The following is a 23,328-nucleotide window of genomic DNA, read 5'->3' as shown; positions in this document are numbered from 1 at the left end:
AAAAATTAAATTCCAGGGGATACAGAGATGATTTGCGGGAGAGTGGGTGCCTGAAGAGCGGTGGGGGCGTGTGCACGCAAGCTGAACTGCCGCTCTAGGCAGAGGATGGTCACGCCGCCCTCAACCCCGATGTGAAAACGAAAGTGACCGGTTATGAAAATGAAGTGAGGTGTCGCGGACCTCTATTCTGCCACCCTATGTGCGAATATAACTGAGGAGGCGCGGCTGCTGAGGGAGGGAGGGATGTGTCGCGGATGCCGCCCTCTCTATTCTGCCGCCCTATTTGCGATTATAATTGAGGACGCGTGGGTGTCGCGGACCTTTATTCTGCCGCCCTATGCGCGGACTGAGGACACGCGGGTGCTGATGAAGGTGTCGCCTTTGCGCAAAGATATCTGAGGACACGGGTGGTGAGGGAGGTGTCGCGGACACAATTGAGGACGCGGGTAGTAAGGGTGATGTTGCGGTTGCCGCCCTCTCTATACTGCCGCCCTAGGCGGCCGCCTAGGTCGGCTCTATGGACGCGCCGGCCCTATGCGTGTGCATGCGACGTATCTAAACAGCAGTGGGGGCGTGTGCGTGCAATGTACCTGAAGAGCGGTGGGGGTGGGTTGTGCGTGACGTACCTAAAGAGTTGGAAGGATGTGGTGGAGAGGGGCATGCAACGTATTTAAGGATCGAGGGGGGATTACAAGAGATTATCCTTTATCATTTATCAATTATAGACTATCATTAGTTTGCGGGCATTCGTGAGTCTCTATGCATTTGCGGGACACTTGGGATGTCTGGAATCTACACGCTTACATCCGGGCATTCATTGGCCGTTTGTTAAAGGAAGGATCAGAAAAGACTATTGATGTAAGGGACTGTCAGTACATGGATCAGTTTCTTCCTCCATTTCATAAGTGTAAGTAAGTGCGATTAAAATGATTGGCTCCTTGTTTTCTCTAGCTTGTAAATGATGTATTCAACTGTGTTTTGTTACTTGTAACCGATTGACTCTATATGGTTAACTTTATATTCTCATATCACGTCTAATGCCACGTTGAAAACATGCCACTTTGTTTAAGGATTTAAATGTGTTTTTGAGTTCGCTTTCCACTGCTGTTTGTCGTATCTATGGTCATCGTCAACTCTTCTTACATGCAGCAGGCAAGTATTAAAATAGTTCAGCTTTTGCCGCTGTGTGGATTAATACTGAATGTGTGTCATGGTTAAGAATAGAGCAATATGCTGGTGTTTAACTGCACATACATACCTGCCAACATCTGTCGCTGAAAATCCAGGAGACCGAGTTAGGTTCGGGATGAGGTGTCTGAATAACACTCAGAGCCGAAGCAAGCTGAACTGGCACTCCAGGCGAACGTTGATCCTGGCGCTCTCAACCTGAAAGTGATAAAGAAAGTGACCGGTTTGCGGATGAAAGTGAGGACCAGGGGGTTCACGGACACTGCCCTCATTATCCTGCTGCCCAAGTCAGCCACCTAGGTAGCCTCTATAGATGCGCCGGCCCTGATGACACTGGTGGGAGCCGTGTACTATGGTGTTATTAACTACTATGAAGCCTGTTTCGGGCACTTAAATAACAAAATGGGTGGCTGGCTAGAGATGGGTCTGAAATACGGGAGACTCCCGGGAAATACAAGAGTGTTGGCAGGTATGCTCACACATACACTCTGCACACTGATTACTTCAATGTTGTTGATAAGCCATGGAGGCCATTTCACTGTCTCGTGCTGAACTCTGTCGACCAATCACAACAGGCTGTCATTGGTCCAATCAGCGCAGATTAGCTTTGCGCTAAGGAGGGGCTTGGGAAGAAATTAATCACTTAACGAATGATATAGGAGTCGCTGGGATAATTAGGTAAAAATAAATGCAGATTATAAGACAATGAAAGAGTTTTTTGACCTTGCCTGCATATTAGACTGTTGTTGGAGCCCCCTAAAACCGAAATATGACCCTAATTTATGTATAACAGGGGCTCTTTAATAAATTTTCTAACACGAACAGTACACTTATTACAGTATTTATTGGTCTTTGTAACATTAGTCTATAAAAATAAAGCAGTTCATTGTTAGTTCTTGGTGCATTAATTAATGCTAACTAGCTTTGCATTTTAATAATGCATTAGTAAATGTTAAACTATGATTACTAATGCTGTACAAGTATTGCTCATTCTGTTATTGTTTATTGCATTTACTATTATCTACTATTGGAAACTTTATTAACCATAGAGTTATACACTAGATATCACATTTGGACTGCCACATTTGTACAGTGCTCCTACAACAAATGCCATTCAACCGCACTAGTCAGGCTTAAAGCCAATGGGAAAATTTTGGACTTAAGCGCTGTTTATGGGTGTAGTAACGAGCAAACAAAGAAAACAAATCACAAAAGCAGAACATTTCCAAGGTAAGATGTAATTTTTTACGTTTTTGTATGTTACGAACTTATACTTGTGCTCAACAAGTAACGCTTTTGATGATATAAAGACACTTACTGCAGTGACCAAAAGGCAAATAGCACCAACTTGCACTAAACACTCGGCTTATGCTAGTTTTGTTGAGTAAAATAAGCAAACAATGTTATGAAATATGACAACAAGATGCTGCGCTGCCAGAAACTTGTATTATTGTCGGCTAAGTGAACGAGTCATTCATAACAAAGATTTATTCACAAAGGAATTGCTCCCTCCGTTAGAATGAGAAGTGAAAGCGGGAGAGTGGATGTGTTTCAATAGAGGGATCAGATCAAATTTAATAGGGAGGAAGGATAATACATTTCCATGCACACAAACACACGCTCTTTGTCAGCAATTCCTATTCGATCACATATCCATTGATTTAGAAAAGTATTGTAAAATGATAATTTTCGTAGTTTAAAAGAATATTTGCATACTGACCACCGAGAAAACTCCAGATCATAGATATATGTGTATATTTCTCTGTCTCTTGATGGCCACAATCCTCCACTTCACCTTGGTCCTGCCTTTATTTCAAAGGAGCGCTAGCCTGTACTAAAATGGCGGCACTATTGACGTATTTCTTCGAGTAGACAACAATCATATTTGTAAACTAATGAAAATAGTTTTACTTGTCTTTTTTTTTTTGTTTTTTTTTATTTATGATGGCTTTGCTATTAGTGAAGTTTATAAACTAATTTCGAGAGGAGCACGCGATTATGATTGATAACAGCTGCTCCTTGTTAGCTATCGCATGATCCACCAATCAGATGATTCCTAAATCACTATAAATAAACAGAGCATCTTACCTTAGCCATCTTCGTCTTGAAGAATCCCCCCTTCCACCATTACTCCTGCCCTTTCCTTATCAGGGCAGCACGGAGGTCCAATGGTTAGCATCATTGCCTCACAAAAAGAACGTCACTGGCCCAGACCTTACCTGGCCAGATCGGCATTTATGTGTGGAGTTTGCATGTTCTCCCTGTGTTTGCGTGTGTTTTCCCCAGGGACTCCGGTTTCCTCCTACAGACCAAAACATGTAACATAAATTAGTGATGGTGAAATGAAGCTTTCTGAGCCTGTGAAGCGCTCGGCTCATTGTATCGGAAAAAGGTTCGTTACTCGAAGCTTCAGAGCTCGATGAGGACCTCTTCTGGTTAAAGTGTGGGACTCTGTTGCAATAATGTCAAATGTTCACAACTGACCAACTCTTTCATGTAGTAATATAACAACAGTATAAACAAATTACGCAACTACTGTAGTTTTTACACACAAGTATGTTACATTACACCACTGATGACTGTAGTAAAATCCAAGGTATTCAAAAGTATATCCCTCCTGTATGGGAGGCGAATGCTCTAGGAGGAGGCTATGTGTGTGATGTTTTTGGGCTGCACTCGCCAGCTGGCATCCGTTAAAGACTTTATTACGATATGTAGTGGTTTTCTTTAAAGATAGTTGATACTAATACACTTTAGTATAGTTCAAAACATTTTTTCTATGAATTACTATTGTATTTTAGTTATTTTATTTTTAGTTATGTATTTAGTATTTTAGTAATTATTGAAGTGTGGGACCGGTGCAGTGCTTTAAAACAGTAGAAATGTATGTAATCGACGCATAATCTCTCACTATACACTTTACTAACCCATGAGGGTGTTAAAACCTTAAAATCAAAATTCGAAGCAGTCACGTAGGTATAGGCGAAAATGAAGCTTTGGACTTTATTGATCGCGTGATTATGGCAAAAGGAATCAAGCTCCGGTACACTGCTTCACTGCGTGACGAATCGTTTTTTTGATACATGCGTTGAAGCCTCGGCGCACAACGTCACATCACTAACATAAACTGACAAATCAAATCGTCATCATAGATAAGAAATGAATTTAGCATACAATCTCTAAAAGCTAATTTATAATTGCACGCACCATCATGTAGGGGAGTTCTCGAGACCTACCTGAGCTCAAACAGCCCTGCAGCGGGAGGGAGCCCCGGGCTCGAGGATCTCACAAGCTCAGGGTTCTCTCCCGGGACAGCATGCCAAACAAGCTTTTTAATCGATCATCGGCAAGGGCGAACTCTTGAAACTATGTGATTATATCCGACGCGATTCCTGAAATAAAACCACTTTATTTGATTAGCAGTATTTCTATGGCTAAAGTGATTTGATTTGTATTTTTGGCACACTTAAACGTTTTTTTACTAATAATCAAGCAATTAAACACTGTCAATATTAAAGTTGTTAAATATCATGATTATTATAGGCAGCCTTAAATGTGTAGTATATATATTAATATTATTATTAGTAATATATTGCACATTTTTATCATTGAGAGGTCAATTTTGAATATTTTTTCTTGTATTTTATTTTTTTTTTTTTTAGGTAGATAGTCTTCACTATTGCTTTTATTATTATGTGAGTAGGAATAGATTAACTCTTAATCCTCTCCAGTTATTTCCTCTACCCTTCATATGGAAAAAAGGCAACACAGAAACCGCCATATTTGTAATGTGGGATTTCCACCACATATTTTGCGTTGCTTTGCATGTTTTGGGATTCTCGGATTTACAACATGTACACACAAAAATATCTAGGCAAATTAGATTTGGTATAAAGTTTGACAGTCTATTTGAATCCCAGACTCACAGTCACGAAACTGGAGGCTTAATGATATGTTTTTGTATTTTGTAACATGGCTGTATCTTTTCTCTCAACACCACAGGTAAGGCAACCTTAAAATATCTCTGATATTAAGGGATATAAAAAGGGAAGAGGGTTTCAACATAAAAGAAATAATATTTTTACTGTCTACTTCATGTAAATAATTTTAATTATCAGGTTTATTAGATAACTAAGCACTTTTAAAGCACTATTTATTATATAACTTAATTACTTCAGCTTTTTACAACTTCATTAATTCATTTGATTCCACTTAATTTATTACGGTTTTCTGAAATTAATTAAGTTGGGAAAACTTCATTCTTTTAGGTGTAAGAAGTTGAAGTAATTTAAGTTGATTCAATGAGGCTTTTTTTTCTTCAGTGCACAATATTAATTGTAAAACTATGGTTTTCTACGCATAATGTACTATTTTTACCCACTATTTTTGATTAATTTGTTTAAATTCTTACACAGTGTAACACTACTCCTTGCATTGAAATGTCTATTCATAGGGTTATATTAATAATTTGCATATATAAAAAATATGTCTTTTTTATTACTCCGTAATGATACATGTAGAGTGAAATCTCAAGTTACAATGATCCCATTTCTGTCTATTAGATGTTGAAAACATTTCTAACCCAACAAATGACTGTATTTATGAAATCATATATCATCATTACAGGCTGCCGAAGCTAGACCTCCAAAGCTCATTATCTGCTGCCTCTTCATTGGGTGTAAGAAATTACAGCTTATATTCACTGTATTCATTTATATTCATATGTTTTCATTTATATTTACTGTTGAAGTCAGAATTATTAACCCCCCTGTTTATTTTGTTCCCCAATTTCTGTTTAACGGAGAGACTTTTTTTCAACACATTTCTAATCATAATAGTTTTAATAACTAATTTCTAATAACTGATTTATTTTATCTTCGCCATGATGACAGTAAATAATATTTTTCAAGACACTTCTAAACAGCTTAAAGTGACATTTAAAGGCTTAACTAGGTTAATTAGGTTAACTAGGCAGGATAGGGTAATTAGGCAAGTTATTGTACAACAATGGTTCTGTAGACTATTGAAAAAAATATAACTTAAAGAGGCTAATAAATTTGTCCTTATTTTAATGGTGATTAAAAAAATTAAATCTGCTTTTATTCTAGCCGAAATAAAACAAATAAGACTTTCTTCAGAAGAAAAAATATTATCAGACATGCTGTGAAAATGTTTTTGCTAATTTGGAAAATATTTAAAAAAGAGAAAAAAATTAGGGCTAATAATTCTACTTCAACTGTATATTTTTGTTGCTTTTTCAACCTAATAAATTCAAAATAGGCTGAATTAACACAATTCCTAAGTTTTTTTATTTTTGGACAACTAAATTGTTTTAAGTTAAACCTTTTCGAATTTGTAAAAACTATTCAGTTAACTTAATCGATCTGTTTGAACAACATGAAGGAATTGTGTTGAACCCAGCGTTTTGTACAGTGTTGCTTTTTAAAAGCTATAATTAATAAAATAATGTCATTCTTATTAGTCGTTTTTTGCAACCATATTTAGGAAAAGACCATTTTCATTTATAAATTAGGATTTGGTTATCATAAATTAACCTAAGCACATTTTGAGTCTTAAACAACGTGTATTAACAATATTATATGTTAAGTAAGCAGCTGAGCATTTAGTAATGCATTAAATACAATTGTCTGTGTTAAGGCTGATTTATTCTTCTGCATCAAGCACACACATATGGTCCGGCGCAACATTTGCGCAGTTGTGGTTAACACGGGCCTCTCAAAAAAGTTACTGCATGTTTTGATGACGCGTAGCACAAGCGCTGTGATTGGTCGTCTTGGTAGCCTTGACAAGTGTGGGTGGCGCAGATGGCAGCGAGCCCATTGGAGCGAGTGTTTACAAGTGTCGAGTCCAGTGGAGGAGCTCCAGATGGAAACATTTGTTTTGTGTTTACCTTATGATAAAAGTTGTTGCATGTCCGCCGGTTCCCGCCTCTAAATACACAAGTTTTAACTACTTAAAACAAAACACCCAAAGAAATATGACACAGAGGAACATAAAAACCTACTATCGTTTATACTTCTGCATCAAGTGGACGTGTATCCTCCGGCGCAGCTTTCATGTGGTTGCATAGCCCTCGCCAATGCTAACTCGCACCTCTCAAAAAACTTAACTACACGGTGCAACAACACTGTAAGCTCTATGATTGGTCGGCTTGGTAGCAAATGAGCAAATGCAGTGCTGAGAGCTGCAAGCCAGATGGAGTGAGTGTTTACAAGTGTCGTGTCCTGTGAAGGACCTTGCCATACCTGACGAATAAATGTCAGCATTTAACATTAATTGGCATAAGATGATGGCTTGACGTTGGATTTGGGCATTTCAACGCAACCTAAAAGCAACCAAATATCAACATTATTTGATGTCGTTATTGGACGTCAAAATAACGTATATTGTATTTTTGTCACCCGACATCATGTCCTAAATCAAACCTAAAATTAGCATGACGTTGTGAAACATTTGTTTTGTGTTTACCCTTTGATTACAGTTGTTGCACGTCTGGTTCCCTCCTCGAGTTTCATCTCTTTGTATATTAAGGTAGTTTTCGGAAAAAACTGCCAGCTAGCGTTTGGAAGTGTTATTGCAGAGCAACACAAACAGCACGCAGAATTATAAATGCACGACTACAAGCAAGGCATGTGCCATGGATCATGCCGATCACTCGACGCAGAAGTATAAACCAGCCTTTAAGGTGTTCTACACAATTTTAATGACCTTATTCAATTTTAAATACTTGTATTATGAATATGTATTCTTTTATTCTTCCAGCACTACTAATGACACCCACAGAGCCCATTAACTGCTCTGAACCAACTTCAGATGCTCTTTTATCAGCCCTGAAGGCGAGCATTATTGGTAAAACTGATATGAGGCCAGTCCTTTCACCAAAATCTCCCACCAATATCAGTTTGAGCTTCACTTTGTATGGGATTTTAGATGTGGTAAGTTGAATTTAACATCAGCATGGAGATCAAACATTCATTCATTTATTTTCTTGTTGGCTTAGTCCCTTTATTAATCTGGGGTCGCCACTTATCCAGCGCGTTTTTACACAATGGATGCCCTTCCAGCCGCAACCCATCTCTGGAAAACATCCAGACACAATCATTTACACTCATACACTACGGACAATTTAGCCTACCCAAATTACCTGTACCGCATGTCTTTGGACTGTGGGGGAAACCGGAGTACCCACACGGACACAGGGAGAACATGCAAACTCCACACAGAAACGCCAACTGACCCAGTTGAGGCTCAAACCAGTGACCTTCTTGCTGTGAGGCGACAGCACTACCTACTGCGCCACTGCGTCGCCTCAATCCATCACTTATGTGTGAACTTTAGATTAAAGTGTGAGTCTTGCAAGATTAAGTGAAGTTTCACAAACTAAAATCGAGAGGAGCACGTGATATGATTGATCGCGGCTGGTCTCTCATCTGTAAACGTTAGTAAGCCAATCAGATCATTCCAAACTCACTATAAATAGCCCGACAAGCGTTACTCTCTCATCTTCGTTTTTTGAAGAACCCCCCCATCTTATCCTTTCCTCCTTTACCAGGGGGAGCTCTCGAGAACTACCTAATCTCAGACCCCTTTACATGCTCATTGACCAGGAGGGAGCCCTGGGCTCAATTATCCAGCTCAGGGTTCTCTCCAGGGACAGCATGTAAACCTGCTATTATTATCAAGCAATATCAAAGTGTGAACTCTCGAAATAAGAGTGGAAGAAGAGTCTTTTTCAAGAAGCTGAAGGGGCCAAAAACTGAACCCTGTGGAACCCCTAAAAATCTGTTCAGATTAAATTACTTGCATTATATACTGTATATTCTATTTAGGGCAGCACACTGTCACCTCATAGCAAGAAATTCACTGGTTTGAGTCCTGGCTGGGCCAGTTGGCATTTTTGTGTGGAGTTTGCATGTTCTCTCAGTGTTGGCATGGGTTTCCACCGGGTGCTCCAGTTTCCGCCAAAGTCCAAACACATGTGGGCCAGGTGAATTGGATAAACTAAATTGGCCATAGTGTATGTGTGAGAATTTAAGTGTGTATGGTGTTTCCCAGCACTGGGTTGTGGCTAGAATGGCATCCGCTGCGTAAAATAAATGACGTAATAGTTGCGGGTTTATTCCGCTTTGGGGATTCCTGATAAATAAGGGACTAAGCCAAAGGAAAATGACTGAATGAATTATTCTATTTAATTTAAAGTGCAACCAATCAGCCCTCGCTGATGTTGAACTTTAATATGTTAATGAGCATTTGTAAGATAAAACATTGTCATATTTACTCTACTAGGATGAAAAAGCGCAAACATTTGAGTCGTTCATTTGGGTGTACTTAGTAAGTCTTTTGCAACTCCTCTTTCAAGCATCGTTCGTTACATTTTCATGCTGCTGAAAATAATTTAACAATGTTTTGTCTTTGTAGTTCTGGAATATTGAAGGATTGAGTTGGGATCCCGAAGAATGTGGAACCGACAGAATCTCATTGCCTAGAAAACAACTGTGGATGCCTGATATTGTGATTAATGAATTGTGAGTTAAAAGCTTACAAGTTATTATATGTTATTTACACCGGTGGCACACCAGATTTCATTTGTCAGTATCAAGTGTTACAATTTCAGTTACAGTTGTTTTCGCTGTGGTACCAAAATCATTTTTAATATTATTACTATTAGTAATTTAGCATTAGCATATATGCTTTAAATATTGTTCACTAATAAAAGCATTGCATTAAGCCATACAATAAAAAAAACAGCTAACAGAATGCCTCAGTTACACTTGTTTACTGAAAGAGGTCAAATTGACAAGTGGTCACTCCCAGACACTGAATCTAAGTACTTAGAGAGATGTAGACAAGCAACTAGTACAACAATCACCAAACTTTTTCCTGTAGGTCCGGTGTCCTGCATATTTTAGCTCCAACCCTAATTAAACACACCTGTACAAGCTAATCAAAGGCTATGGCTGCGTCCGAAACCGCATACTTCCATACTATATAGTACGCCAAAATCAGTATGCGAGCCGAGTAGTATGTCCGAATTCAAAGAATTCGAAAATCAGTATGCGAGAAGTACCCGGATGACTTACTACTTCCGGCGAGATTCCGGAGTGCGCATCCCATGCATGCTGCGCTATCCCATGATGCCCCGCGAGCGAATTTATGAATGGAAGTAAAGCGACGCAACTGACGCAGGTAGGTCACGTGACCATGACAAAATGGCGGATGTAGTACGTCCGAATTCCATTCATACTTTTTACATTCATACTGTATAGAACGTACTTTTCTAACGGCCGAGTAGTACGGTTAAATTCAAATGCAGTACCTACTGAGTAGTAGGCGGTTTTGGACGCAGCCTGAAGGTATACTTCCCTGCTGAAAAATCCAGCTTAAACCAACTTAGGCTGGTTTTAGCCGGTCAGGCTGGAAAATGACCAGCTAAATTCAGCTAAAACCAGCTTGACCAGTCTGGTTTAAGCTGGACATAGCTGGTTTTGGCTTGGCTCCCAGCCTGACTAGGCTTATCAAGCTGGTTTTAGCTGGTCATCTCCCAGCCTGACCAGCTAAGACCAGGCTGGAAACCAGCCTTTAATTGGCCAGAACCCCTCTAAAACCAGCCTGGTCTGTTTTTTATCATTAGGGTTAGCAGGCAGGTGTGTTGAGGCAAGTTGGGGCTAAAACCTGTAGGGCACCGGACTTGCAGTAACGAGATTGGTCAGCCTTGATCTAGTATGAGCATATAAGCACCACCAAAGGTGTAGGCATTCAGTTGGGTGTGATTTTGCCAAGTAGGCATGTGAATGTCACATAGTGATTGGAGCCATGTGTTGACTCCAGACGAGTAGCTGAGACATCCAGTGGTGGTGATTGATGTACATTACCAAGGCTGTGTTTTGTATCCTGAACAACACGTGCCTCCCTTTCAAAAATAGCCAAAACACTGCCAATTGCTCGAGGAAATTGACCCTTCGCAAACTCTGCCTCAACATCTTCGACAAGTTTTTCAATTTCAGCTATGTGACTCGCCTGTCAATTTTTACTCTCCCCAGGAAAACAGTGAATTATTTCTAAAGAGATGAGATACTGATTTCAGACAGAATCAGACATAAAGGTCTGCAATGCGTACACGAGGGCTAACTCTTAATGAAAACAAATGTGTATAATGTTTACCCACTGTGCAACCCTTCTCTAATTGTGTACTTTGCTTTTTAGCATGGATGAAAATAAAGCCCCAGTCACATATTACCTCTATGTCCAGCATAACGGCATGGTAATGGATGATCGTCCAACTCATGTGATCAGCTCCTGCATTATGGACATCTACACCTTTCCATTTGACATTCAGAACTGCACATTCACCTTTAATTCATACAAGCTCTTTGGTAAGTTGGCTTGACTGAGAAGCACAATTACCTTTCAAAGGGGGGTCTCATGACATTTCTGCATTTAGAGTTATTTACATTGTTAAAGAGCAGGATTCGAATACAAATCACTGGCCAAATGCTTAAACAAGATTCACTTGATCTTTGTCAAAATCATTGATTTTTGGGTTAGTAATAGTTTCAGAACATGGCTCCTGCTAATGTCATTAACACTATAAAGTTTCCCCATGCGATTTACAGTGTTGGCTTGGTAAACCTGACCACCTTCAGGCGCTCTGCTTTTTCCAGATAGATTCACAAAGCTGTAGCTTTCTGTTATATTTGTTAAATAACTAAAGATGGAGACAAGACGAATAGAGGAATACTGAATAGGTACCTAAATGCTGAAACACACCAAGCTGATGCCATTAGCAAGCAATGAGCTATCAGTCAGCGTTGATCTGCCTAGTTTGTTCAGTTTGTTCTACACGACATCTCTTGTCTAACTCACGAATCAAGTTGGCTGAACTCAACATGGCCCAATTTCTGTAAATAATAGAAAGATATTAGTTTATATTTGTGTAACCCACTGGGTCCTACTGCACACAATCAGGTCTGAGCTGGAATCGAACCGGTGATTCTTTGTATGGGAATCGCCTCTAGCGTCCGTCACTAGAGCAATTTTAGAGGTCAGAGGAGTGAGGTTTTACCTGCCTACCACTTCGCTAGTTGGCCTCTGTTACACTCACCCCTTTAAATCAAACTCCCATCCTGGACAAGCCCCCACGTGTAACCCACCGGTCCAACAGCACCCAACCCGGTCTGAGCTATGACCGAACTGGTGATTCTTTGTGTGGGAGTTGGTTGCTCTAACAAGGAGGCTAAAGACCATGGCTTTTAGCATCTAGAATAGCATTCACTAGAGTGCCTTTAGAGGTCAGAGGAGTGAGGTTTACCTGCAGAGCACTTCACTAGCTGGCCTCCCTTATATTGGGACATGGAGTCCCAATATAAGCAAGAAGTACTGTGAAAATGGTACTTGCATGTGTGCATCATAAGTTTCTGTTTCCCTTTGGGAAAGATAAAACAGATTACTACCACCTGCAGGTACGGAGAGGTACATCTTCTCATCATACCTGCCAACATTTTGGGGGGGAGGGGGGTGATGGAGGAATCGCGAACTGAAGACTGGGGTAGTGGGGGGTCCCAAACTGAAGAGCGGGAGGGGGGGTTGGGAACTAAAGAGTGGGGTCCCTGGTCTGTACTTTTAAGGTTGGCAATCCAGGGACTGTGCCAAAAGGAGTGGGGGGTGGGGTGGGGTGGGGAGAACAAAACGGGAGATGGGTCTGAAATACGGGAGGCACAAAATGCAAGCTCTCGTTTTAGTTTGCTGTCTTTTGTTTGGTGTGTTTATGGGCAGATTTTTGGTCTAGATGTGTCCATAGGCAGCCCATGCAAAGCAGTTGGTTTTCATCTACAGTTTACCTGTACTTTGGCATTGGCTTGGTGTGCCCCAGGCTTCAAGATGAAAATGGGATTGGGCAAAACAGGCATGATACCCCCCTCTTTACCTGTATTTGTGTTCAGTCATCTCTTGTTGGTTTCGTCTTCTCCACAGCGTCCGACATTCAGATGTTGTTTTTTGAAGAAGTGGAGGTGACTCTTGCAAATTCCCTGGCAGTGATGAAGACAAAAGGAGAATGGGAGCTAGTCAATCTGCTTGCTGAAAAACCATTCATACCTCCCGAAGACCTGAACAATACTTTCGACACACTCATTTACTATGTATGAAAACGCATCCGTTTCAGTTGTAGAACTTTGATAAGGGTAGATTGGAATAATCATGCATTTTAAAATGACTATTTAATTTGAAGTAAGTCACATGAATTGCCTTATTTTTTATTCTATCAGATTGCTCTCAGGCGTCGACCCACCATGTACGTGGTGAACCTCCTGATTCCCAGCTGCTTCCTCATTGCTCTAGATCTGTTCAGCTTTCTTCTGCCGCCCCAACATGTGGATCGATCTGCCTTCAAAATGACCCTCATCTTGGGTTACACTGTCTTCCTGCTGCTAATGAACGACATGCTTCCCGTCACAGGAAACACCTTACCTCTCATAAGTTTGTATAGATGCCCTTCACAAAAAATTATGATAATTGCAGACAAACATGAATGAAAAATGACCAACAGTGCATCTTATGCCTTGGAGCCACATTTTGATTATCAGACTGTCTAAGGGTGCTTTCACACTAGTACTTTTGTTCCGCAGACAGGTTTGTTTTTGATTTGAGAGAATGGTACATTTAGCTAGTGTGAATAATGTCTTCTGAACTGTGGTGCACACCCGTGAACTGTACCCGAGTCTGCCTGAAAGAGGTGATCTGGGGTACAGTTCGTGTAAACTCTGGTATGATAGATTTCTGATATGAATGGAATCATACCAAATAACAGAGGTGAGCCATCAACTGTACAACAAACTTTAGTTTACATAACGTTCACTTGTGTATGTCTGTGTATCACCTACCTTGGCAACAAGCAAGATTGACCCATTGCAAACACAGTGATAAAGTTTGCTGCAGACATTGTGTGATGTCATGTGAACATCGTTTATATATTTGCGGCAGATTGACACAAGTGGCTTTCTGTGTTTTGGTTCTGGTAACAGAATCAACAGATTCAGTAAAAGCAGAGCGATTGTGACATGCGTACGTGTATCCATTTTGGTATCTTCGCTTTTGTGGCTGTCACCGAGCAACAGCTGTACACACATCAACAGCTTAATGACGCAAGTGTACCAGGGTTCAGAAGGAAAAAAGACAATGTGAACAACAACCAGACAAGGAGGTGGCAAGGGGGGACAATTAAACTTGGGTTCAGACCATCGAACTACGTGTGAAAGCACACTAAGGCCCCTTTTATACTAATGCGTTTTAGTTTGAAAACGCATACGTTTTGCTACGGTTACGCCAGCCATCCACACTACGCCGGAGTTTTTGAGCGCCGAAAACGGAGCGTTTTGGAAACTCTGGAGAAGCTGTTTTCATTCTTAAAACGCTGCTGCTCCGTCTCAGTGTGGATGAGGGAAAACGGAGACATCTAAAAAACAGAGGCGTGGCTGCTGAGATTCGCTGCCTGATTGGGGCTTTTGTTGATTGCATATCCTCCCCTTACTTGTCAAGCCCCTATCACATGACTATAACTCATGGTTTTAACGCTACTGGAAGACAGCAGACCAGCCTTCAATGTAAACAACATCATGGACACAGAAATGGGAGCGTTGTTTGCACTATTGTCTGTTTTAGGCGCCATTGTGCAGTCATTCATTTGTTACGTTTAGTAACAACTCGAGTTCATCGTCTGTCCACAAAAATACCTCTCTTGCTTTCTTTGCCATCGCGTTCATTGTTCAACCGGCGTTTGTTGACTAACAATAACCAAATGCCGAGCGAGACACATTCTTCCTGTTCATACTAGAACGTGCATGCCCAGAGTGCGCGAATGGTCACGTGATATACGTTTTTGGTGGCGTCGTGTGGACGGAGATATGTTTAGAAACGCTAGTGTGGACGCGGATTGTTTTTGATATAAAACGCCATTTTAAAACTAAAACGCACTAGTGTAAACTGGGCCTAAGAACAGTTCAGGTACACTTACATTTGTATTTCCATTTAAGAATATAGCACCGCATGATTCTTTATAATCCATTCCAGGCACTGTTAGACAACTGTGCTGAGTCTTGCGGAATTGATATGAATAGGACCACAAGATACCAGAGATTCACCCATTTGTAAATTTAGACTCATGCTAGTAAATGATAACACTTCATATTTTGGAAGCAGATAACCAATATAGAAATCAATAAATATACATTTTTATACAAATGTTTCTGAGTACAAAAAAAGTGAACTACTGCAGAAAACTTCTAAATATATCTTTTCCCAAAATCATTTACAAACTGAAATTGTGAATTCCTCTTACAAATAAAAAAAAATGGTTTTGGCCAATACTAATACATCAGCCAATATATTGTTTATTAATACACGGCATACAAATTGCAATGGCTTCACCAACCATCAGATAAAAATTATCATAATGCTTAAGAAAATATTAATTTACCATCAATTCCCATTTTGTCAGCACTTCTAAGCCATCGAATATTTTTGTTGTAACCTTTATCAGAACGTTCCCTGATCTTAGATCAGGGCCGGAGCTAGCTCAACTAGCGCTGACGAAAGTAAATTGGGGGGATGTTTGTTGCGGGCACGAAAGTGAAGTGCTAGAGGGGGTTTCATGGATGGAATTAAAGTGCCAGGAGGGGAGATGTTGTGAAGTGAAGAGCCCTAAGTACTATTGCGCCTAGTTTGCCTCTGGCTTTGCCAGCCATGGACTTTACTGATAACAAACACTCAGCATCCATTTTAGGGTGCTTTTACACTAGCACTTTTGGTCCGTACCCGGGTTCATTTGAAGTCAGAGTATGGTATTTTTAGCTAGTGTAAATGTTGTCTTCTGAACTCGGGTGCGCACCCATGAACCGTACCCAAGTCCACCTAAAAGAGGTCTTGCCAACTGTACAACAAACTTTAGTTATCATAATGTTCATTCATGTGTGTATGTCGCCTACCTTGGCGTCAAGTGGGACTGATCCAGTGCAAACAGTGATAATTTCTGCTTGTCTTCACTAAATACGTGATCGCGTGATGTTCTGAATGTTTTTATATTTTTTTGCAACAGATAGATGCAAGTGGCTCTCTCTATTTTGGTTTTGGTCACAAAATCAAAAGATTCAGTCAAAACAGAACGACTTTTCTTTGTTTTGGCAACTTTGCTTCCATGGCCGACACCTATCGACAGCTGTACACAAAACAGCAGCTTGATGACGCAAGTATACCAGGGTTCAGAAGGAGGTGACAGTGTGAACACAAAACAGCTGAGAAGTGGCAACGGGGGACAATCAAACTTGGGTTCAGTGCAGACAATTGAACAAAGTGTGAAAGCACCCTTATTCCTGTAGTTTTCTTCAATTGTAATTCTACACTGATTTCAAAATACCTTTCTGTTACTCTAACACAGGCATGACCAACCCTGTTCCTGGAGATCGACCTTCCTGCAGATTTCAGTTGCAATCCATTTCAAACACACCTGCCTGTAATTATCAAGTGGTGTTCAGGTCCTAATTAATTGGTTCAGGTGTGTTTGATCAGGGTTGGAGCTGAACTTTGCAGGAAGGTCAATCTCCAGGAATGGGGTTGAGCACCACTGCTCTAACACCACAAACCTTTTTTCTTTTTTCTTTTAGCTTAATTGTTTTTAGGGCTACAAATCCTGTGTGAACACTTTCATTTTTGTTTCAGACTAAACAAATCTATAGAACTGAACTGCACCCTTAAAGCACAATTTTCGTCTATTGCAAAATATTGCCACCATTTGCTGGATAATTACAATAGTATGCCTAATTCAAATTGATCTAATTTCTTTGCAGATGTGTTTTTCTCTCTATGCTTTGCACTGATGGTGGCCAGTCTTCTGGAGACCATTTTTATCATAAATATTCTGTGTGGCTCCGTTAACTATGGACCATTGCCCCGATGGGTCAAGGTGCTCTTCCTCAACTACCTTGCCAAAGTAGTTTTCTTAAGCAAAAAACCCAGTGAGGAAAAATGTAATACTGAAGGTAAGTTTTACCGTGCACAATTGAGTAAATCTTTGTAGTTTTTGATAATTAATTTAAAAAACTATGCCAATTTATGCAAGATCCGTCAAGGCAGTTATTTGAGCATTAATACCTTAAAGGGTTAATAATACTCATCATCATGTTGGTCCAATACCTTGAGACCTTTATTCATCTTCACAACTCAAATTAAGGGTGCTTTCACATCTGTAGTTTGCTTCATTTGGTCTGGACCAAGCGCAATAAATGATACATTGTTGCATCTTCTGCCGTCTTTGGGTCGTTTTCACACCACACTGCTGGCTTTGGTCCGAACCAGTTGAAACAAATCAAAATGCAGTCATCTGACAAAATGCGCTGGCTGATTGTATCCCTGCTTTAGACAAACTATACATTACGAAAATGAAGCGCGGCCACGGCTGGAAAACAGTGTTTAATGCATGGCTCGTCACTTCAGGAGGAGGCGTGAATTAATTTAGCTAAACTGCGACATGTTCATCTTGCGGAAATATTACCAACGATCCATCAGGTAATGTTTTCCCATCTCTCTCTGTTGGTAAAGCGCTGACAAATATTTTTCCTCCATATCCCATAATGCACAGCGCATCGGCCTACGGCAGCTGAATTAGTCCAAAAGGCGCAGTACTTTTTGCGGTTGGATCTGTTTTAGTACGAATCATATTCTCACCACAAACGAACCGCTCCAAGGTTTGTTTGAAAGCGTACCGAGACCACCTCTTCAAGCAGGTCTCGGTACGCTTATTTGGCCCGCTTTTGGTGCGCCCTCGAGTACGATTGCTGCATTCTCACCTGCCCAAACGAAACGCACCAAAAGGGAAAACTAACTCCAGTGCGATTCAATCGAACTAAATAAGGCACCCTAAGATAGTTTAGATGAAATCCAGGAGCTCTCTCATCATCCATAGACAGCAATGGTCCATAAAAAAAAAAACGTTGGTAAAACATTGACTTTATTGGTTCAATTGTAATCATACAAAGCTCCAGGAACACTTTTGTTTACCAAAAAAAAAAAAAAAACTTTCAAAAACAACTTTGTCAGACAAAGTGGTTTATTTATAAATTAATTTTGAGAGGAACACGTGCTTATGATTGCTAGCGGCTGGATCCGCATTGTCCAATTCTCAATGGACCAATTAGACGACTCCTAAGCTACTACAAATACCCTGGGTTACGTCACACCTCTATCTTCGTTTTAAAGAATCCCCCCTTCCACCCCTACTCCTCCTTCTTCCTAGATTGGTGACACGGTGTCTCAGTGCTTTGCTCTGTTGCCTCACAGCCAGAACGTCTCTGGTTCCAGGCTTTACTAAACAAGCAGATGTTTCTGTACTGAGTTTGCACTCTCTCCCCGTCCTCACAAAGGTTTCCCCTCACTATGTTTATTAGTTACTACAGCAGGGGAGTTCTCGAGATCAAACTCCCCTCTCACCTTGCAACGGGAGGGAGCCCCGGGAACCCTCGAGGATCTTATGAGCTCAGGGCTCTCTCCCGGGACAGCATGCCAAAGTAGCTTATAATTAATCATCGGACGAAAGTGAAGACCACCGCTGACTCTAATGATATTGCATTGTACTATTTGTAGTAAGCATTCACCATGGCCTGACACCTAAGTTATAGGCATATATAAGTTAATTAAAAAAAAAACATTTTTGGCACACAAAAGTGTTCTTGGAGCTTCGCACGATGCCAGTTAAACCAACGAAGTAACATAGACTGTTTTAACAATGTTTTTGGTTCCTTTTCTGGACTTTGAATTACCGTCTATGGAGAATGAAAGAGCTCCAGGATTTCATCTAAAATAACTTAATCTGTGTTCTGGAGATGAACGAAGATCTCAAGGTATTGGAATAACATAAGGGCGAGTAATTAATAACATAATTTTCTTTTTTGAGTAAACTAATCCTTTAACCCTTGTGTATTGTTCAAATTGACTGCCCTTTCATTATATTTGGGGCTATTTTTGCCCCATTGACTTCCATTATAATGACATTTTTGGAAATCAATGGGGCAAAAACAGCCCCCAACATAACGAAAGGGTCAACTTGCCCATAAATTATTTATGAATATTTTTAAAGTATCTCCCTAAAATGTACATCAAAATAAGATTTGTCAGCAAAAATCATTCCATTTGCTTAAACTGGGAAAAAGTTGTGGCCAAATTAAGACTCAAGATTCCCAGGGTGGAAAACATCCCTAACAGCACACGAGGGTTAATTGAAGTTACTGTGTAAAGACGAAATGAATATAACACCTTTTTAATCTGTAGAGCTCAGATCCGAACCCAGACCATGTTACTCGGTGGCTGAAACCCTTCAAGGCGAAGATCTCCTCAAGACCTCTCCCGCTCTTCAAGAACTAAGGAGGATTAGAAACGAGTTACTGTCCATCCGCCAGCAGGTCGATAAACATTTGAAAGCTGATGAGATCGTGGACGAGTGGGAACTGCTGGGTCAAGTCATTGACCGCCTCCTCTTCAGCTTCTATGTTGTCTTTCTCTCAGTCAGTTTCTTCACCATTGTAGTCTACTGGATTCACTGGTACCAAAAAACTGCATCCTTGATATAAACAAACATTTACATGCAAATTAGCGCCGGTGAGTGTTCAGGAAAAGAAATAGCCTGTAATATTGAAGATTTAATGTAATAGTGATTCATTAGGGAACATTTTGTGGTGTTATATTATACTGTATATGATGATGCCATTTTACATAAATGTATCTTATTTAGAGAGTGTGTGTATATACAGTTAGGTCCATAAATATTTGGACATCCACACAATTCTAGGATTTTTGGCTCTGTACACTAACACAATAAATTTTAAATTAAATGAATAAGATGTGTTTTAACTGCAGACTGTCAGCTTCAATTTGAAGGTATTTACATCCAAATCAGGTGAACGCTGTAAGAATTACAACAGTTTGCATATGTGCCTCCCACTTGTTAAGGGACCAAAAGTAATTGGACAATTGGCTTCTAAGCTGTTCCATGGCTGTATGTGTGTTATTCCCTCATTATCGCAATTACAATGAGCAGATATAGGTCCAGAGTTCAATTCAAGTGTGCTATTTGCTTTTGGAATCTGCTACTGTCAACTCTCAAGATGAGATCCAAAGAGCTGTCACTATCAGTTAAGCAAGCCGTCATTAGGCAGAAAAATCAAGACAAACCCATCAGAGAGATAGCAAAGAGATCAGCCGTGGCCAAAACAACTGTGGAGTATTCTTAAAACGAAAGAGCGCACCAGTGAGCTCAGCAACACCTAAAGACCTGGAAGACCACGGACACAAATGTGGTGGACGACTGAAGAATTCTTTCCCAGGTGAAGAAAATTCCCATCACAACAGTTGGCCAGATCAAGAACACTCTCCGGGAGAAAGGTGTATGTGTGTCAGAGTCAACAATCAAGAGAAGACTACACCAGAGTGAATACAGAGAGTTCACCACAAGATGTAAACCATTGGTGAGCCTCAAAAACAGGAAGGCCAGACTAGAGTCCTAGAAACGCCTTCACAGTGCTGGAACAACGTCCTAAGAACAGATGAGATCAAGATCAACCAGCACCAGTGTGATGGGAAGAGAAGAGTATGGGAAAGGAACTGCTCATGATCCTAAGCAGTGAAGCATGGTGGTAGTAGTGACATGGCGTGGGCATGTATGGCTGTCAATGGAACTGGTTCTCCTGTATTAATTGATGATGTGACGGCCGACAAAAGCAGCAGGATGAATTCTGAGTGTTTCAGGCGATATTTTCTGCTCATATTCAGCCAAATACATCAGAACTCATTGGACGGCGCTTCACAGTGCAGACGAAGAATGACCCAAAGCATACTGAAAAGCAACCAAAGAGTTTTTAAAGGGAAATAAGTGGAATGGTATGCAATGGCCAAGTCAGTCACCTGATCTGAATCCAGCTGAGCTCAAATGAAGATAGACGGAATTCTGGAGCTCTCTCATCATCCAAAATGTCCATGTGACTTCATTGGTATAATCATACAAAGCTCCAAGAACGCTTTTGTGCACCAAAATAGAACTGTAAAAACAGCATATATACAGTTTAATTCAGAATTATTACCCCCCCCCCCTGATTATTTTTCCCCAATTTCTGTTTAACGAACAGAAGATTTTCAACACATTTCTAAACATAATAATACATAAACATAAAACATAATAACTCTCTTTAATAACATATATTTTTAGAACTGATTTATTTTATCTTTGCTGTGATAACAGTAAATAATATTTGACTAGATATTTTTAAAGACACTTCTGTCCAGCTAGGTTAATTAGGTTAACTAGGCAGGTTAGGGTAATTAGGCAAGTTATTGTATAACGATGTTTTTTCTGTAGACTATCGAAAAAAATTATAGCTTAAAGTGGCTAATAATTAAAATTTAAATTTAAAACTGCGTTTACTCTAGCCGAAATAAAACAAAGAAGACTTTCTCCAGAAAAAAATATGATCAGACACGCTGTGAAAATTACCTTGCTCTGTTTAACATAATTAAGGAAAAATTTTAAAAAGAAAAATTTTCTTTTTTGCTGATTCCCTTCAAACCCAGGTGAGCAAATATGTACATTTTCTACCCTATTAAAGGCTTTTTTCTCGTTATGTAGTTAATAACAAAAGATATACTGTGTGTTTTACGCTGTAAGACGTAGTTTGGACTAAGTTGTTGGCGATTCTTCCTGTTGTAAAGTCATGCAATGTGAAAGCCCCTGTCGCCGATCTATCTTGCAGTGTAAACAAAGCAGCGACAAAACCCTAGCCCAGATAATCATGCAGTGTGAAAACACTGGTGACACGAATACTTCAAAAATCATGCAGTCTGAACTCGGCATAAGAGTTCATGTGTATATAACAGCTACCTTGATTACTTATTAGTACATGTTGTTAATTTATTAATTAACACTTAGGTTTAAGGTAAATATAGCCAACATGAACTCATGACCCAATAATGTAATTATGCCATGACTTTACTTGAAGGGGCACTTCATTATTAACTCCTTCTTAACTACTCATGAACTCCTGTGTTTAATCTGTTCATGTTGACTAAACACTTTTCTGTTATTCAGTGTAAACGCACTGGACGGACGTACATAAGGAGTTTATGAGTAGTTAAGAATGGGTTAATGATGATGCGCCCCTCCAAGTAAAGTCATGATATAATTATACATTAACAGCTCATGAGTTTATGATGGTTCAATTAAGGAGAAACTAATGTGGTAATTAATACTCTAATTAACAAACAATGATGTACTAACAAGTAATTAAGGATCTCACAGCTCCAATAGCCACCACAATGTGTTCATTGAGTTTCATCCTTTAAGGCCAGATTTATCTTATAAGACTTATATGATCTGTTTCTTCATTCTGATGCTCAGTTTGAACTTTAGCAGGTCATCTTGACCACTTCTACATGCAGTGATTGACTGATTGTATATTTCTGTCAGGATCACTTTCATCAAATATATATAGTTATATTGCCAACCTAGGCTCATTGTGGATATGTACCCCTATATACATTTCTGGAGAGCACGAAATACATCCCAGTAGGTACGGTTTCTTGCTGTTTTTGTTTTCGCAAAGCCACAAGAGCTTGCTGTGATTGCTTTTTTAGATCTCAAATTTGTCTCACAAGTGCCATTCACGCGGGAAACTCCTCCCTGCCTCCCAAGTCTGCTAATGTACGCAGTGAGCCACTGGGCAAACTGGTAACAGCAAAAAAGCTGTCCACACGGAGGTAAGGTAGCACGAAAAGGAACAAAAGCTATCTGTGGCGTCATACCGTCCCATAGCATTTATTTAAAGACAAAATACAGCCGTACGAAACTCTGGCTACCTAATTCACGCTCTCCAGAAGTGTATACAGGGGTATGTATCCACAATAAGCCTGTGTTAAATACTGCACATGCAGTTATTGTTGGCAGGATGGTTCTGTTCTTCGCAGAACTCTACACACCTGCCATGTACAGCAGGGAAATCAGCAGTAAGTCAACCACCCCAGAACAGAACCCATTGATTATGAGTTCCTGTAAATGATAGAGACATGAGGCTGATTACTATGTACATGGCT

At 40.0% G+C, this 23,328-nt stretch overlaps 1 protein-coding gene across 3 annotated transcripts; it reads left to right on the top strand.

Moving 5' to 3' along the window:
• The first annotated feature begins 124 nt into the window (after positions 1–124).
• LOC103909641 (5-hydroxytryptamine receptor 3A) lies at positions 125–20,098 on the top strand. 3 transcript variants are annotated; one of them, XM_073937612.1, is made up of 10 exons: positions 125–907; positions 5,815–5,866; positions 7,972–8,144; positions 9,496–9,540; positions 9,628–9,734; positions 11,413–11,582; positions 13,180–13,346; positions 13,473–13,683; positions 17,046–17,237; positions 19,522–20,083. In XM_073937612.1, exons 3-10 carry the CDS (start codon positions 7,980–7,982, stop codon positions 19,818–19,820), a joined length of 1,356 nt encoding a protein of 451 aa, XP_073793713.1. In that variant the 5' UTR covers positions 125–907; positions 5,815–5,866; positions 7,972–7,979; the 3' UTR covers positions 19,821–20,083. The 3 variants fall into 3 exon arrangements, with proteins under 3 accessions (XP_073793713.1, XP_073793712.1, XP_073793715.1); XM_073937611.1 differs by lacking the exon at positions 125–907 and adding an exon at positions 4,938–5,190 and having other exon boundaries at positions 19,522–20,098; XM_073937614.1 differs by lacking the exons at positions 125–907; positions 5,815–5,866; positions 7,972–8,144; positions 9,496–9,540; positions 9,628–9,734 and adding an exon at positions 10,968–11,311.
• The last annotated feature ends 3,230 nt before the right edge of the window (positions 20,099–23,328 follow it).

The sequence above is a fragment of the Danio rerio genome, chromosome 22 (assembly GCF_049306965.1).
Source record: "Danio rerio strain Tuebingen ecotype United States chromosome 22, GRCz12tu, whole genome shotgun sequence".
Lineage (NCBI taxonomy): Eukaryota > Metazoa > Chordata > Actinopteri > Cypriniformes > Danionidae > Danio > Danio rerio.
Note: the sequence above shows the minus strand (reverse complement) of the source record. Positions and strands in the feature narration are given on the sequence as shown.

Coding starts and splice junctions, on each gene's coding strand:
- LOC103909641 (XM_073937611.1), top strand. CDS start 5,161: ATGGCTGTATCTTTTCTCTCAACACCACAG. Junction 5,867..7,971: donor CTGCTGCCTCTTCATTGGGT/GTAAGAAATTAC, acceptor TTATTCTTCCAG/CACTACTAATGACACCCACA. Junction 9,735..11,412: donor GATATTGTGATTAATGAATT/GTGAGTTAAAAG, acceptor TTTGCTTTTTAG/CATGGATGAAAATAAAGCCC.